Source organism: Serinus canaria, chromosome 11 (genome assembly GCF_022539315.1).
Source record: "Serinus canaria isolate serCan28SL12 chromosome 11, serCan2020, whole genome shotgun sequence".
NCBI classification, from domain to species: Eukaryota; Metazoa; Chordata; class Aves; order Passeriformes; family Fringillidae; genus Serinus; species Serinus canaria.
Window position 1 is genome coordinate 13,604,082 of NC_066325.1, and position 17,714 is coordinate 13,621,795.

Genomic DNA, 17,714 nt, shown 5'->3' on the forward strand with positions numbered 1-17,714 from the left:
GGGGCAGGGGGGAAGCAGCACAGGGTGATCTTCCTGGATCCAGGGGTGTTGTGGTGCTACTCTGGAAGTGGGGCATACTGAGCTTAAACTGCAATGCAAAGCTTGTGTAAAACCCATTTTACTTTCTTTTTGACAGATTACCTGGACAATGACAATGATCAGATGTGATGGAGTGGTGGGCAGGGAGCTTTCCCCTTGCTCCTGCCTCCAGCCTGGATTCCCCAGCCTTTGGCTCCTGCTGGCAAACATTTGCAGCACATTTGTACCCAGGCAGAGAGATGAGAACAGGTGATGCCACCGAGGCTCCCAGGGAAGTGTCCTGTGGCCCATTCCTACCTGGCCAGTGGGCTCAGGCTGGCACTCAGCATCAGAGAGTGCCCATGCCATAGGTACTACTAGCCAGAGGTGCTACTCTGGTTAAGGTGTCCTGCCCTGTCCTGCAGGGACACAGGTCAGAGCTGGCTCTCCATGGAGCACTCTGCCAGTGCCCCTTCTTGCTCCCTGCCCAGCATCCCACCTCTCTGGGCTGCTTGGGCATAGCTTGCTGCCCACCCAGGACATTGAGTGTGAATTTCCTGGATTGGGAGCCTCAGGGATGGGGTGTGGGAGATGAGGCACATCCCAGGGTGTGGTGGATGGCCTAATCAGCAAGCAGGAGATTTTAGGAGTATCTGAGAGGGGCTGAGGAGGTAAAGGGGAGACAGAAATTTTGGGGGTCCCCATGGGTGTTCCCAGGCTGGAGCTCCTGGGGCAGGGGTAGATGGTTTCAGCTGGGAAGGGGCTGGCTGGGAGGAGGGTGGGGAATTTGGTGGGTGTGTGAGGACTAAGCCAGGCTGGGGAGACTCAGACAAAGCAGAGGCACAGAGGGAGGGCATGGGGGACTAGGGCGATGCAGGTGGCACCGGGACAGTCCCTGAGAGGGGGGCAGGGGACTAGTATGGCCTAGGGGGCTCCGGGAGTGTGCAGATGAGCTGGGATTGGGGGGGGGGAGGGATGTAAGGTGTGAGTAGGGGGTGCTGGGGTCCGGGGCGGGTGCTACTGCCTGGGGCCGTAACGGGGGTGCCGAGGTGTGGGGCGGGCCGGTGCCGGTCGGGGCGGGGAGCGGCGGGCGGGGCCCGTGGCGTGGGGCCCGGGGGCCGTCCCGGCGCATCCCCACGTGCGCGTGACGCTGGCGGGGGCCGGGACCGGGACCGCGGCGGAGCGGAGCGGCGGGAGCGGCGGGGCCATGCAGCCCCCGGCGGCCTCCCCCGGCCCCGCCGCCCCGGCGGGAGCCGAGCTGCTGCGGTGGCAGTGGCGGGAGGTGCAGGCGCCCTGCCTGGTGGCCGCCTGGATCCTGGTAGCCAGCCTGGCCAAGATCGGTGAGTGTCCCCGTGTCCCCACCCGCTCCGGTCCCCCGGGAGCAGATGTGCCCACCCCCGGGGGGATGCGGCATCCCCCGCTGGCGCGGGGGTACCCGGGACGAGGGGTGTCACCGCACGCCGGGACACGGGTCATGGGGACAAATCCGGCTGGTCACCACTCTCAGCTGGATTGCGGAGGTCGGGGACCACGCCACATCCTCCGTGCCCTGCCGTGGGATGTTGTGCGGCAACGGGGTTAAGGCACCACCCGAAGGAAAAGGTGGGGGCCCGGGCTGTTTTTTCCTGCGAGGGATGGATGGGTGGGCACAGAGGATGGAGGGTTCATGAGAAGAGAAGCCCCAAAGGATGTCCCGTGTTCCCAAAGGCTGGCACAGCACCTGCCACTGGCAGGTCTGGAAGCCATTGCTCCCCCACAGCCCCGGGGAAAGGCTCGGAGGGGCCAGTGCCGAGCAGGATGTGCCCCCAGCAGCCTGGGGATGGCAGGTGCCTGCAGTCTCCTCCAGTGGGTCGCTCCGGATTGGGCTGGACTTGGACTCTTGTGCTCCCCAGCACAGAACCATGCAGCCGGGGGAGGCTCTGCTGTGAGAGGCTGTGTGGGAAGGCACAATGAGGATCTGTGTGAGCTGTGCAGGGCTGGGCTCCCCACCAGCATCTGGGGTGCTGGGGAGGGGACACCCATGCGTGGGTGCCAAGCAGGGGTACCCAGAGGGCTGGTCCCCCACAGTGCCCCTACCTGCTGTGCTGGGCCCAGGGGATAAGATTGTGACCTTGAGCCAGGTTTTCTCCTTAGAGACCCCGCTGTGGGCACAGCCCTTGTGGCGGGGGCACAGACACCCTGAGTTTCGAGTTGAATCAAGAAATCTGGGTTCAGAGTTTGTCAGGGGAATCTCTGATCAGCCAGGGATGTGTAGCAGCACTCATTACAGAGGAGAGAGCTATGGCTGTGACCACCAGCTGGCCTCTTCCTGTCCCAGCATCACTGTAGATCTTCTGTTCCTCTCCTTCCTTGCCTTCTTGCAAGAGAGACCTAAAGCCTCGCGAGGAATGAACTAAAAGGTATCATGAGTTTAAAAATACAGCACTCTGCTGTAGCTGTGCCACCTCCAGCTGCCGAGTGCGTCCCTCCTACCTGCAGAAGATCAGAGAGAAAATTCCTTTCCCTGGCTGTTATTTTCTTCTCTCCAACCTCTCCCCAGAGCTGCTCCCTGTGCAGGTTTCCATTGACGTGCTCCCCTCAGCCACCCTGATTTTGTGCGGGTGGGTGCAGGGGGGCCTGAGCTGGGATCATTCCCAAACCCCCAGATGTGCCACTTTCTTCCAGGCCTGAGGCTGATGGCCACTTTCTTTCTCTGTCTGTGAGACACAGCCCTGATGGCTGCTAGCTTCGAGCTGCCAGGTTTAGTGTATCCAGTGGGTCCAATAGATCCTCAGAGCCTGGAGCCAATAGTGACACCCAGACCTGGAGGCACGGCTGCAGGCAGCACCCTGCCATGGGTGTCCCCAGAGATGGCACCTCCAGTCCCCAGGGTGCACAGGAGTCCACAGAGGAGATGAACCAGGGGTGGAGGATTTTGGAGAGCAAAGAGGGCAGCACCAGCTGTGGCAGCCGTGGACACTGGGCATAGGCTGGCGCAGAGGATCTGCTGTGGTTGTGGTGCTGGGCTGCCAGCTCACAGCCCTGTGACTGGAGGGGAGGAAGCGGCCCCACGCCCGGGTGATGGGGAAATGACACTGTGGGCTCTGTTCTCAGAGGCAGTCACGATGCTGGGGTGACCCAAGCCAGCAAACACCCGGGGCAGGGAAAAACTGGCTTGGGTGTTGCCTTCCTGCACAGCGAGGCATCATCCGGGCTTTGCTGCCTTTTCCATCCACAGTCAGAGCACAGGATGGGGAGCAAGAGGTGATGAGCATTGCCCCAGACTTTCTCCTTACACATAGCTGCCCCACAGGCAGGAGTTTGCCAGCAGACAGATGTTTTTCTATGCAGCAGCATTGCAACCATCTCTCCTCGTGCCATCACCTCTGCCCCCAGCTGCTCATGTCTTGGTTTAGGTGTTCTGCCATTTCCCAAGCTCTGGAGGAGCAGAGCAGGTTTTGGCCCTGAGTTCTCTCAATGGCAAATCCTTTATTATGTATGCCTGAGTATGGATTATGTCTCTGAAGTTAATTCACATGTGGCTAAGTTACTGTTGCTGTGGGAACCTTTAGTGCTGAAATCCTTGACTAGTGTGTATAAAATTAGAGCTCGTTCAGTCTGTCCCCACTGGCTGCTCTCTGTGACACATGGGAGCTCATGTGCTGCCATTTCCTGGGGAGGCTGGCAGCTCTCCCCATCAGCCAGCAGATTTTTGGACAGACTTGATCTTTCCCATTGATGCTTCTTTTTTTGACCAAGTTTCTGTCTTGGTGAAATCAATCACAGAATAGTTTGAGTTAGAAGGGACTTTAGAGATTATCTTTTTCCAACCACTCTTCCATGGGCAAAGACACCTTCCATTAGACCAAGTTGCTCAAAGCCCCATCCAGCCTGGCCTTGAACACTTCCAGGATGGATGACAGCCAAGACCCATGTCCCTACAGCATCCCTGCACACTCTCCTGGGTTCCCCAGCCAGCCAGGACAGCTCCACAGCATGAAGAATGCAGCTGGGTTGCTGAAGCAGAGAGCAGGGATTTGGCAATGTTCCTGAGAATGCAGAAAGGGGCTGGACGCCTCATTCCCTTCTTGAAAACTTCAGAGCTTTGTTCCCGTGGGTGGGAAGCGGCTTCACAGCCTGCTGCAGGCGCTGAGCGAGCACCATCCGTCCACCGGGGAAGGCAGCTTGTGTGGGGTGAGCAGGGCTCTGCAGTCACTTGTGTGGTCATTTAGCAGGAATTTGGCCTGGATGAAGCCCAGCCAGCATTTCCTCAGGCTGTGGGTCTGCTTGGAGGGCTGTAGTGTCCGTGTCACCAGAGTCTCCAGGGCTGTATTGCAGCCCATAGCTGTGAGCAGAAGTGGCTGGGGCTGAAGGGGGTGCCCCAGGCTCTGTGGCTGGAGTGTTCAGTGGCAGAGCTATGGCAGAGGCTTGGCCTGGGTGGTATTTCCTATTGAGGTGCTTGGTGATGGAGTTGCAGATCATGCTGCCCCTGTGCTCGCTGCTCTGCCCCTGCTGGCTGCAGCAGTGCTCCTGCTGTATTATGGCAGGGAGCCAGTGCTGGGGCATGGATGGAGCTTGCTGTGCCAAGCAACAACCTCTTGAGGTCCTCAACTAAAGGAAAAGTGGCCCTTAGCCTGCACATTGGGTGGTGGGTTCAAAGATGACTCTGGTTATGAATCAGATCTTTGTCATTCAATTATCTCCTCTAATTCAGAGCTCAGCTGTGGTGAAGGAAAGAAAATTACCTAAGAGCTGCTGAGAAAGGAAGAACATCAGGAGGCCACAACCTCAGTTCTCTGCTGTCCACATCTCAGGGACACTGGGACCTGTCCCAGAAGGATAGAGCAGAACCAGGACAGGTTCAGAGGGGAATGACAAGGGCATAGACACATGGAAACCTACTGATGAAGTACTGCCTGTTCCTGGGCTCGTCTCCAGGTCTGTGCCACTGGAGACAGCATCCTGGGCTAGGCACACCTTATGGCCTGTCCACTGGGGTTCCAAAGGAGGGAAGCAGCTGAGTGACCCAGGGTTGGTGCATGACCATAGCACAACTTTCCTTCTGGAGGGATAGCTTGGCACAAGCAATGGGCAGCTTTAGTCCAGCTAAAGGGCTTTAGGGACTGGGTTTTGGGGTTGGCAGCAGGTCTGGGCTTGCAGCCAAGTGATGGCTCAGAGCCTACCCTGATGTCCCTTGTACCTGCTGGGTGCACAAGGACAGAGGTGGCTCTCAAAATGCCTGGAGGAACACACTCCCCAGGAGATTTCTTCATCTGATGGTCAAGTCATGCGACAGAGCTGGGCTGGATGTCACAACTGATGGCAGAACCCAGTGACAGGGGGACAAAATCACTGTGACCCTCAAGAGCCTTTCCCCAAGCAATGCCCTTTTGGAGGGGCAGCAAAAATACAGCACCTTGTGCTAACAAGGAGAAACCCCCAGGGCTGGGGGTTGCCTGCCTGGAAGCTGGACTGATTTGGGATTACAAAGGCTCCCTGACAAGGGGGACAAGGGTGCCTGGAGGAACGAATCTCCTGTACTGGCTGGGGTGGCACCCTGCTGGCTTGTGCCTGAGCACAGGCTCACTGCCACATTACTGCTGGATGAATACCAGGGCATCCTCCATTTGCTTTAGAAAATACATCCTGTTCCATGGCAGCTTAAGATTTGGCCCAAACCTCTCATGGAATAAACTGATTATTCCAAGCATCTCTAAATCTGCAGCTCCCAGGTGCCTGTGTTTTTGCATGCAGGTAGGTTAGCTGGTGCTGAGGGAGGTTGTGCTCAGGCATGGCTTGTGCTGCAGTGGTTCACATGCTGCTCTGGCTGCTTGCTCAGATGGATGCAAACAAGGTCACCCTGTCACCAGGGCTGAGCATCCTCATCTCTGAGTGGGGTGACATGTCCCAGTGTATCAGGATTTCTTCACTTGAACAGCAGCCAGCAGTGCTCGTGACGCTGTGAACGTGCTTGCTGCCTGTTTTAAACCTTTAAGTGCAGATATCAGAAGCCAAAAAAAGTAAAATGCCTGGCTGATTGGCTTATTAGACAGTGGCTGAGAGGGAGAGGGAAATCCTAAAGAGTCAGAGTCCTGAAATCCTGGCCTGGGAGGTAGCTGGAAGGTCTTTTGTGCACATGTGGCCATGAAGCAGCCTTTCCATAGGTGCTCCCTTGTTCTCCTCCCATCCATCATGCATCACCCAACCCTTCTGTGAAGCCTGTGGATTTGGGATGCTCTGTCCATGTGCCTGTTTGGCTGATGCTCTCATTTTTCTTTTTCTTCTAGTTTTCCACCTGTCAAGGAAGGTGACATCCGTCGTCCCGGAGAGCTGCCTTCTCATCCTGCTGGGGCTGGGCCTGGGGGGCATCGTGTTGGCCGTGGCAAAGAAAGCTGAGTACCAGCTGGAGCCCAACATGTTCTTCCTCTTCCTTCTGCCCCCCATCGTCCTGGACTCGGGGTACTTCATGCCCAGCCGTCTGTTCTTTGACAACATCGGTGCCATCCTCACCTACGCAGTGGTGGGCACGCTCTGGAACTCCTTCGCCACCGGCACCGCGCTCTGGGGACTGCACCGCGCCGGGCTCATGGGTGGGTCTGCAGGGCTGCCCAGCTCGGACCACGTCCCCAGAAAATAGGTTAGAGGTGCAAAGCAACCCAAATTTCATAGCCCACTGCCTCTCCCTGCTGTAGATTCCTAGGAATTACAGCACGAGCAGGGTCCTGACATCCTGGGAATGGTGCTCTGGCAGGACGGTCAAGCGTGCAGGGCAGACGGGCCCTGCTTGGCACTGGGCTGACTCATGTCTTTGCTATTTTCGTCTGCCGACCTTGGCTAGCATTGCTGGCTCACTGCCATGTTCCCTGTCCTTGGCTGGAGCCACTGGCCCTGGCTGGCCTGGGCTGTGTTTTGAGATCTCCTGAGCCCTGAGGAGCCACTTGATGCCTGGACCTGAGGTGGGGCTGCCGAGCACCTTTGGTGGTGCCTGCTGGAGGAGCAGTGATGCAGCTGGGTGCCAACAGGGACATCCCTCATGCTCCTCTCATGTTGCAGCAAGAAGGCACCAAGTCCCACTTTTCCAGGGGCGTCCTGGAGGTCTGGGAACACTTTTGGGCTCATCCCACTGCACTCCCAGTTGAGATGCTGCAGCCAAGTCACTTGGATCAGATGAGGGACAGGCTTGTTTCCACCTGGTGAGAGGAGCTCTGGGTGGGTGGTTTGCCTGACCTTGGTCCCTCTGTCCTAACAGATCCAGGTGTTGAAGCTGGGCTGATGGATTTCCTGCTCTTTGGCAGCCTGATTTCAGCTGTGGACCCTGTGGCAGTCCTGGCTGTCTTTGAAGAGGTCCATGTTAATGAGACCCTTTTCATCATTGTGTTTGGCGAGTCTCTCCTGAATGATGCTGTCACCGTGGTGAGTTGCAGCCTGGGGGACTCTAACATTGAGCCCAACATGTCCAAGGTGCTGGAATTCCCCTGGATGGGCAAAGGATGCAGGTGACATCCCTGAGCTGGGGGCAGACCCATGCTATGCTCTCTTGGCCTTTCCTCTTTCCTGGCCCTGGGAGACTTTGCTGAAATGAGCTGTTACTTGACAGGTTTGGGGTGGAAAATGCCTCTTCCACAGGACCCTTCCTGCCCCTCTCAAGGCAGGGCAATGCCCTGTGTTTCTCAAGGGATTGCCTTGCCTGCAGGTGCTGTACAAGGTCTTCAACTCTTTTGTGGAGCTGGGCCCAGCGCACATCCACGCCACAGACTACGTGAAGGGGGTAGGTGAGTAATTGCCACACCAGCACCTCCACCTCCTCCTCTGTTGTGGAAGTGGAGGGGAGCAAGCACAGAAGCTGTTGTCCTGTGAGGTGGGCACTGAGCACCACAGCTCTGTCACCTCCATGTGTCACATGCTGGCCATCAGCACAGAACTATAGAATTGTGTGGGCTGGAAGGGACCTTAAAGACCATCTTGTTCCAGCCCTGCCCGCCATGAGCAGGGACACCTTCCAGTAGACCAGGTTGCTCAGAGGCCCCACAACCTGGCCTTGAACACTTCCAGGGATGGGACAGCCAGTCTGTGCCAGGGCCTCACCACCCTCACAGGGAAGAATTTCTTCCTAATACTCAAACTAATCCTGCCCTCTGTCAGTTTGAAGTCATTCCCCCTTGTCCTCTTATTCCATGTCCATGTCAAAAGTCCCTCTCCAGCTCTTTTGGACTTCTCTTCAGCTACTGGAAGGGCTTCTGAGGTCTTCTCCAGGCTGAACAGCCCCAACATCAGCCCCAACTCTATCAGCCTGCCCCCACAGCAGAGGTGCTCCAAGGGGATGCCTTGAGATCATCCAAAGCTTTGTGCTCCATGGGATGCTTTGGAGGGGACTTGGGTGGGAACATGGTGCTTGGTCAGCCCAGCATGGCACGACTGTGGGGCACAGGAGTTGGGCCCACTTCCTTATGGTTCACATGAGACTTCTCCTCCCTCCAGCCTCCTTCTTCCTGGTGAGCCTGGGGGGCACAGCCGTGGGGCTGCTCTTCGCCTTCCTGCTGGCCCTGATCACACGGTTCACCAAGCGCGTGCGCATCATCGAGCCACTCTTCGTCTTCCTCCTGGCCTACGTCGCGTACCTGGCTGCCGAGATGGTCTCGCTCTCCGCCATCCTGGCGTGAGTACTGCAGGGTCTCCCAGGGGAGCCCAGGAAATTGGGGTTGCAGTGCTGAGCAGCAAGAGGCAGTGAGTAGACTCACTCCTCATCCTGCCATAGGGCCATGCCATCTCCTCCTGCCCCTCTACAGAGTCACCTTCTGTGGGATCTGCTGCAAGAAGTACGTGGAAGCCAACATCTCCCAGAAATCGCGCACCACTGTCAAGTACACCATGAAGACGCTGGCCAGCAGCTCAGAGACCATCATCTTCATGTTTCTGGGCATCTCGGCTGTGGACACCTCCAAATGGACATGGGACACAGCACTGGTGCTGGGCACCCTGTTCTTTATCCTGCTCTTCAGAGCTGTGGGTCAGTCTGTCCTGCTGTGTATATGGCTGGTAACACACAGCCCTTTTCATGCCAAAAAGGGATATTGCCCAGGAAAGGTTGGGGTACAAGGCCAGCCATGGATCCTGGCTGGGATTTTGTGCTGTGCTGCTGGAGCAGGCAGGGTTCTCCCAGCATTCCAGGCTCTCCTCCTCCTTCTTCCCAGGTGTTGTTCTCCAAACATACGTGCTCAACCGCTTCCGCCTCATCCCCCTGGACAGGATCGACCAGGTGGTCATGTCATATGGTGGCCTCCGTGGGGCCGTGGCCTTCGCCCTGGTCATCCTGCTGGACAGGGAAAAGGTGAAAGCCAAGGACTACTTTGTGGCAACGACCATCGTGGTGGTGTTCTTCACTGTCATTGTGCAGGTGAGGATGGGCACTGTGCCCTCCTCTGGTGCTGCTTTCTTGCCCCAGAACTGGCCTGGGGACGTGTGCTTTGGGAAAGTATTTTTTTTTCAAGTGACCTTTGGTCCTCGGTGCTTTCTGGCACCCCATCCATCAGCAGGTGTGCAGGACCACTATAGGGACTGTTCTGATGGTGGGGCCATGGCCCACCTTCTTTTCCCACTGTCATTTTGTTCTGGTTGGATTGGTTCTAGGAGCTCCAAGAGCTGTCCAGGCTGCTCTCTTTACAAAGCTGCTGTTGGGCCCCACCTCTAGCATTCAGTGCCCTGGGAAGGGAAGCCACAGGGAGGATGAAAATGAGTCTAGGGAAAGGATGACTGGGTGTGCACACCATGGCACAGGGGTCAGGTTGATAGGGGCACACATGGCTGGCACAGCCACTGTCCCCAGTCACTTTGTGCTGCTTCTGCTCCCCATGCCCCAGCCGTGCACCCTCTAACCCTCCCAGTCTTTCCCTTGCCTTCTCCTGCCATTCTAGGGCCTCACCATCAAACCCCTGGTGACGTGGCTGAAGGTGAAGCGTAGTGACCACCACAAACCCACACTGAACGAGGAGCTGCATGAGCATGTAAGTGATAGTGCCAGATGCACCCCAGCTCTCCTCATATGTGGGACTGGGTGAGGGCCATGTATGACCTTGGCATCCCCAGGGCACCCACAGCCTTGCCACCACTCACTCTCTTCCCTTCACTCAAGGCCTTTGACCACATCTTGGCAGCGGTGGAGGACATCGTGGGGCACCATGGCTACCACTACTGGCGGGACAAGTGAGTATCTTAGACAGGATCCTCTGCTGACAGTGAATGGGAGATGCATGCCAGCCACAGGGACATCTTGGGGTTCTCACAGGAGGACACCCCTGCTGTGGACAGGGCAGCAGGACCAGGAAGCCTATATGTCTGTCCATCAGTCCGGATAGGTACCATCGGATGCTGTTGTGCAGAGGTCAGGTTGGGGATGCTGTGGAGCTGACATTGCCTGCCAAGGGTCAGAACTCGGGGTGTCCATGTTGGTGGCAATGGCCCTCTGCCTCCTCATGGATGGAACTGCCCTGGGCACTGAGGAGGGAACAGCCCTGTTCCTGCCTGGGCAGTGTTTATCTGCAGCACAGGGACAGGAAAAGGATGCAGAAAGCCTGTTTCCTGCAGGGGAAGTGCTCCAGCAGGGTGGCCCCAGCCCTACTCCCACTGCCTCACAGACCCAACAGTGTCTGGCTTCCCCTTGGGCAGGCTGAAGGGTCACCATGTCCCCTCCCCTCCTGCTTTCCCTGGCAGTGTGTCCCTTTGCACAGCCAGGTCCTGCGTGCCTAGCCTCTCTTTGCTGTACCTGGTACACTCAGCCTTGTGTGGGTAGATATCCCTGGCTGTGGTACCCCATGGGAGCTGAACTGCCTGTGTCTTCATCTCATGGCAGGTGGGAGCAGTTTGACAAGAAATACCTGAGCCAGCTCCTGATGCGGAAATCTGCCTACAGGCTGCGGGATGAGATCTGGGATGTTTACTACAAGCTGAACATCCGTGATGCTATCAGCTTTGTAGATCAGGTACAGGCAGTAGTGGTGTCCAGGCAGCAGAATAGCCCTGGCAGGAGAGGTTCCCCTCATGTATGTTCCTCCCCTCATGTGCACCCTCTGGCCAGGCAGTGGGGACCTGTCCATCCCAGCTGTGTCCTTGCTGTCCTGATGCCTGCCTTGTCCTCCCACCTCCCAGGGTGGCCACGTGCACTCAGCTGCCAAGCTGGCGCTGCCCTCCATGCCCAGCCGCACGTCCATGTCAGAGTCATCAGTCACAAACCTCCTGTGAGTACAGCCATCCCTCTGAGCTCCTGGATGGACCTCGTGTGACCTCACAGCCACCCTCCTCCCCGGGGGCAGGTTGCACCAGGGCTGGCATGGAGCTCAGCCCATCCGTCTCCGTCTCCCGCAGGAGGGAGAGCGGGAGCGGCGCGTGCCTGGACCTGCAGGTGATCGACACGGTGCGGAGCCGCCGGGACAAGGAGGATGCTGCCATGCACCACGTGCTGCGAGGGAGCCTCTACAAGCCCCGCCGGCGGGTGAGCAGTCCCAGGCACGGCGTGGGCTGACCCCAAGGGGAGCAGCACCCGCAAGAGGAGCAGGGATGGATGATGCTCCGTGGGGCCAGCCGCTCACCCTGTGTCTCTTTGCCTCTCCCTCGGCCAGTACAAGGCCAGCTACAGCCGTCACTTCATCTCTCCAGATAAACAAGAGCGCCAAGATAAAGAAATCTTCCGGCAGAACATGAAGAGGCGTCTGGAGACCTTCAAGTCCACGAAGCACAATGTCTGCTCCTCCAAGAGCAAGGCCAGGCTGAAGGAAAAAGGCAGGAAAAAGGCAAGTCCTCCCCAAGCTGCTGTTCTTTTCCTAGCTCTGGGATTTGGCCACCCCAAGATGCAGTAAGAGAGGTCCTTTTGGGGTGTGTAGGTGAAGTGTTGCAGGACATCAACAGCTCCAGAGCCAGAGGGGAAAGCGGCTCATCTCTTCTCAGTCCTGTTGATGCTGCGTGTGAGCATGCAGGTGCTGTGTGTCCATGTGTCCCCAGCATGCCATCAGTGCTGTGGGGTGGCTCTTCAATGAGCAAAGCCCTGGAGAAGCCCCAGGCTTGTTTTGCAAGAGCACTCAGTGTAGGTACAGATCCAGGCTCAGAAGTGTGGCTCTGCACCTCAACTTGAGCCTTAGGTATCTTCTTTTTTTGGAGGCTTTTGAAGCCATTGCAGCGGAGCAGTTCCTTGTGGGACCATGAAGATGCAAAGCCTAAGGACTAGAACCCATCTGCCATGTAGCCAGGGTGGGAATGTGCATGCCCAATGTTCGCTGGCTCGCAGGACCACCTCTTGGGGTTTAGGGCTTTGCACAGGGCAGGTCCCAGCCAGTTCCTCTTCTTTCACAGAAGAACATCTCTCTGACCAAAGAGACACCCAATGGGAAGACTCACAGAAATGTCCCCTGGCAGGATGCAGGTAAGGCCAGTGGCAAGTGAGGATGGCAGGTCCTGGCAAGGGGACCTGGTGGCGTGGGATGGGAGCACCTGCTGTGCCTGCCCACTGCCAGCTCGGTAGGATGACAGCACCAGGGTTGTGCTAGCACCAAACCAAGCCCCTCCATCTGCCTGCAGCTCCTGTCCTGGTGATGGTCAGCTCAGAGGAGGAGGAGAGTGATAGCTCAGAGACGGAGAAAGAGGACGATGAGGGGATTGTGTTCGTTGCTCGAGCCACTGATGAGGTCCTACAGGGAAAGACAACTCCTGGTAGGTACCAATGCTCCAATACCAGGGCAGCTGACATCAAGTAGCTTGTCCTTCCTCTGCCTGTAGAGCAAAGCTGCCATGGCCTAACCCTAACCCAAAACCAAAGTCCACAGAGCATGAATGGGAGAATCACTGTCCTTTGGAGGCATGGCAAAACCTCTGTGTCCTGCATCCCTGGGCCAGCACACGGTGTGATTCTTGGGGTTGTCCTGCATAGGGCAATGAATTGGACTCCATAATCCTTGTGGGTCCTTTCCAACTCAGGATATTCTAGGGTTCTATGGCCATTTGGTAGTGGTTGGTTCTGCAATGTTTGCAGGGTCCAAGGAGAGACTGAGAGCTGTGCAAGCTCCCTCTCACTGTCCCTCCATCTGCATCTCCAGGCAGCCTGGATGTCTGCCCCAGCCCGTGCATCATCCCTCCATCACCAACCCTAGCAGAGAAGGAGCTGCCATGGAAAGGAGACCAGGCTGATCTGGCTGTTTATGTCTCCTCGGAGACCACCAAAATTGTGCCAGTGGATATGCAGAAGGCGTGGAACCAAAGCATCTCCTCCCTGGAGAGCATCGCTTCCCCCCCAGGCATCGAGAGCGGACCTCAGCACAGGAGATTTGCCTGCCCTGTGCTGGAAGAGCAGCCCCAGTCTGCAAGCCAGGTGATGCCAGAGCAGAGCTCCTGCTTCCAGTTCCCCAGCCACATCTCCAAGAGCGGCCGGTCACAGAGTGACAGCAGCCCAGAAGGTCCTGAGCAGCAGGAGCTGAAGCCTTTGATGGCCACAGAGGAGCAGGGCAGGGTGCCACCCTCTGCAGAGCCCAGGTGGCTGATGTTCAACAGAGCAAGCCACCTCTGAGGCACCTTGTGGATTGGGAAGGGACTGAGAGCTGCAGACAGGCTATGACCTGGTGACTGCTCTGTCTTGCACTGCAAAGCTTGTGTGTGTCTCCATAAACTCCAGGAGTGGCAGGAGAACCCAGTACTCCTGTAGCTGTTCTTCAGGGTGTGCTTTGCCCATGCACCTACTGATGCAAACTGAACAATAACTGGTCTTTGTGCTGCGACAGCAGGTACCAGCCCCTGTCCGCCCAGGAAGGCACAGATCCCAAACCTCATTCTTCCTATCTGGTCCCTGCACATCTCTGCAGCTGGGAGGTTAGAGATGTTTCTCCCAGGGCTGGGATCCCAAACAGACTTGATCCTGTCATGGCTGTGCTGCCCTGAGGTGGTGGCTGCTGGAAAATGGGCTGTGGCTGCTCACAGGTATAAGAGTATGAGCTGGTCTCCAGCCTGGCTGTGAGTAGGAGATCTCTGGGAAAAGGCCTGAGAGAAGTGCTGGTGCACAAGAGCCCACCCACACTCAGTGACCAAGCCATTGACTTCAAGGTGGCCACAGTGCTGGCTCCTCACAGCATGCATGGAGCTCAGCCAGGAGCTCAGAGATAGGCTCCTTGCCACGATAGCCCTGTGTTCCCTGGATTGTGGAGACTCCACAGAGGCAAGGCCATGGCTTTCTCAGGACTGGGAGCAGGGCTCCTGGGGTTTGGCTCCACCAGGAGTTGGGCTAGCAAACCTGTACGCACAGGGACTCCAACAGCCAACCTGCTGTGCCAGCCTCACACCCGTCACCTGGATGTGTTCCCAACAGCTGCAGTGCTCAGCTTTCTGGCTTCACCCGGAGGCAGCTGCCCTGCACAGCATCCTTGGTGTTCATTCTGCCCATGTCCCAGTCCCTCCAATTGCCTGGAGTGCATCAGCTGGGAAGACTGTTCGTGGTGCAAGGAGTGGAGCGAGCAGCAGGTATGAATATACACCAGGAGCAGGGGTGGTGGGTGTGACCAGTGTGCATCTTCAAAGGTCTGTCCCCAACACCTGCATCCCAGCCACCCCTGTTCCCTCCTCAGAGGGTGATGGTAGCTGGTGGCCCACATGATGAATTATTGCTGGTGTGACCCCAAGGGCCAAGAATTGCACCCAAAGGACTGCTCAGCACACAAAAGAGCACAATGGCTGGGCACCAGCAGAGTAGGAGGGTTGGGGTCATTCCTCTTTGGGAAAAATGGAGACTGGACTGTTAATGCTCCAAAGCAGATAAAAGGCTGCCTTTTCCAGCTCTATGGGTGTGCTGAGACAGCAGGTGCCAAGGGGACACTTGGATGCACTGGGTAGTTGAGTTCAGTGTGGAGCAGGTGAGCTGGTGAGACTCCCAGCCCTGTCAGCAGGGCTCAGCAGAGGCCCTTCAGCTCTGTACCTGTTCCACCAGATGAGCATGAGATTTTTAAAAGGTTTTTATATAGTTTTGCATTTCTGGTATGACTTATTCTAGTTTTGATTTCTGATATTGGGCCATACTAAATCTCTAGTTGGGTCAGTGTTTTCTGTAGCCATGGGCACCACAAATGACTCAATACTTAATATATTATTTGCAAGGATATTGTTATACTGTGAAAATATATGCAGAGTATTTTGTAATGTTCAATAAACTGGAGTTGGAGCAGATGTTATGGTCTGGTCTGTCTGTTGTCTGGGAACCTCTGCCCATCCTGGTTCGGTTCTCCTTTGCAGACACCATGTCCTTGTGCCTCTTCATTCTTCTCCATCCAAGGCCCCAAACCCCCTCTCTTGATGTGCCTAACGGGATTTCCTGGTTTCCATAAAGTTTGTGGAAAATGTGAAATTCTTTCCAAAGCGATGCGTGCCTGCAGCTGTTGTGAGGCCGTGCAGAGGGAGCAGCCAGCAAGAGACAAGGTCCTTCTGCCCAGAGCTGTGGCTGCACAGCCACCAGCGCGCTGGGAGCCCATGTCTTCCCATGTCCTCTCTCCTTGCCAAAAATATGTTTTAAAGGGATCTGTTTTGGGGTATTCTGGGTCACAGGAGCCTCCTTGCATTGGTGTGTGCTCGTTTTGCTCTTCCCCTTGATCTCCTGGTCTCTGCTTCTCCTGAAGCAAAGTAAATGTGGTTTACTTAATTCACAAGGCGGATGTTTGGCTTGTATTGAACCTGGCATCCTCTATCAACCCCTGGTCTTTTTTGGCAGGGTCAAATGTAGCTTCTAGCTCTGTTAGCTTTACACTGGCCCCTGTAGAAGCTCTTGCTCCTTGTGACATTCCCCATCTGCCTTGCATCTCACCAACAACGCTGCTGGCTGAGCTGTGCTCTGCATGCTGGACCTCACTGCCAGCACAGCCTGCAGCCACAATTGCCTTGGCAGTGCAGCAGGCTGTGTGGGCCAGGTGGTTTCCTGGAAGAGGTGGGTCTGTGTCCTTCAGGTCCTCAGAGAAGGGAAAGCTGACATCTGAGCTTCAGGAAGTGCTGGGGCTGGTTGCTGCTCTCATCCAGACATCTGAGCCTAGCAGCTAATGTGTGCCCAAGCTCTCCATGCCATCAGCCAGCAGCTTGGAGCCCTTCTTTCCACCCTCATCTTTGTTGTGAGCAGGGATGGTGGCTCCTGGCTGGTTTTTAGTCTTGTACTTCACTCTCTGTATTTCACCTGAGTATCCTGCCTGCACAGGACTGCTCTGATCCTTCCAGCATAGCAGAGAGTCATCTCTTTCAGCCTAAAAATACTAAAGTTCTTCAGTGGAAAAACATGAGGAGTGGGCCAAACCACAAATAAATGTGCCCAAACTTCTGCTTCTCCAGGACAGAGTAAGGCAGAGCCACACGAGCTGCTTGTCAGACTCTAACCCAGATCATACAACCCTCCGACTGTGACTGTAAGCAACCCCATCCCAGGGCAGACTATCACAGACCTATCATTTTGCACCCAGGCTTCTGTTTAGAGCCTGCCATTAAACCCACACATTTTTTCCGCAGGCATTTGCTTTCTCCAGTACTGAGCTTCCTCTGTGGTAGCAAAACTTGTGAAGTCAGCAGGGGATGTAAGGCAGATCTGACATCAGCTGTGTGGAAGAGCTGTGGGCAATGGATTGGTGTTGGCCATCTTACAAGTGAGTCTTAAAATCACCACATCACTTTTGCACAATGCACGTTGGAGCATCACGTAAATTTCAGACTGGAAGGGGCTTGGGAAGCCCATGGTCCAGTCCCAGCTCCGTGCAGGGCTGGTAGCAAAGCTAGACCAGGTAGCTCAGAGCCCTGTCCCCCTGGATTTGGAATGTCCCTGAGGATGGAGGTGTGAACTGTCCCTGTCCCAGAACCACACCGCAGCTACACCAGTCCTGCACAGAATGAATTTCTCCTTATGCTCAGTAAATATTTCCCCTGGGCAGGTTGTCCCCATTACCTTTTTTTCTTCCAAGTGCTTCTCTGGGTAGAGCTGGTCTGTGGTTTCAGTGTGCCACCTTGTTGGTAGCTTCCCTCTGCCTTATCTTCTCAAAGCTTGTTCATATATATATATATTCTTTTGGGAAGCCCCATATTGGAACTAGCACTCTTTTGTGTTTCACAGGTACCATGTCCAAGAAATTATAATTTTCTTGAACCTGCCAGCTTATTTTCCACTGCAGCAAGGGTGCTGTTGACTCACATATGTAGTTGCTGATCCTGCTCTGTTTCTGGAGCACTTCTGACACCCTCTTGGGAGGTTTTCACACTGCTCTATACAGGCAGAAGCAGGGGAAGCAAGTGAATAAGGAACCAGCTCCTCACCTCTCACTCACACAAAGCATGGCAGAGGCTTTGGCCATGGTCATGTTTGTGTGGAGAACGGCAGGAAGGCAAATGCAGAATTCAGGAGAGGTGTTCAGTCTGATTGTATCCGGAGAGACAATATTTTAGAGACACATCAGTCTGTTCCTTGCTCCTGCCCCTTCATGTCCATCTGTCCAGGCATCCATCCTACCAGCGATCAGACCAAACACCTCCTCTAAATTCTGCGTTTTCCTTCCTACTCTTCGCACCTGAAGCAGCCGTCCCTGCTCCCTGCTTTCACTGGAATCCTCCTCTGCCTGTTGGCGAAGGGAATAATTCGTTTTCTCTCTGGCATCACCTCCGGAGGGGGATGCCAGCCCTGACCCTGGTCTGCCCCAGGTGTGCAGAAGCTGCTCGGCTGGCGGGATGCGAGC

At 55.9% G+C, this 17,714-nt stretch overlaps 1 protein-coding gene across 3 annotated transcripts; it reads left to right on the forward strand.

Annotated features, from left to right (window-relative positions):
* Positions 1-1,202: 1,202 nt before the first annotated feature.
* On the forward strand, positions 1,203-15,186 carry SLC9A5 (solute carrier family 9 member A5). 3 transcript variants are annotated; one of them, XM_030227664.2, is made up of 16 exons: positions 1,203-1,358; positions 6,285-6,587; positions 7,247-7,410; positions 7,691-7,769; positions 8,476-8,653; positions 8,784-9,004; positions 9,189-9,391; positions 9,909-9,998; positions 10,127-10,197; positions 10,844-10,973; positions 11,140-11,228; positions 11,356-11,482; positions 11,610-11,780; positions 12,337-12,406; positions 12,562-12,693; positions 13,077-15,186. In XM_030227664.2, the coding sequence occupies exons 1-16, from the start codon at positions 1,226-1,228 to the stop codon at positions 13,541-13,543; spliced, it is 2,628 nt and encodes an 875-aa protein (XP_030083524.1). In that variant the 5' UTR covers positions 1,203-1,225; the 3' UTR covers positions 13,544-15,186. The 3 variants fall into 3 exon arrangements, with proteins under 3 accessions (XP_030083524.1, XP_050834994.1, XP_018770204.1); XM_050979037.1 differs by having other exon boundaries at positions 13,013-13,308; XM_018914659.1 differs by lacking the exons at positions 1,203-1,358; positions 6,285-6,587; positions 7,247-7,410 and having other exon boundaries at positions 7,693-7,765.
* Positions 15,187-17,714: the final 2,528 nt, after the last annotated feature.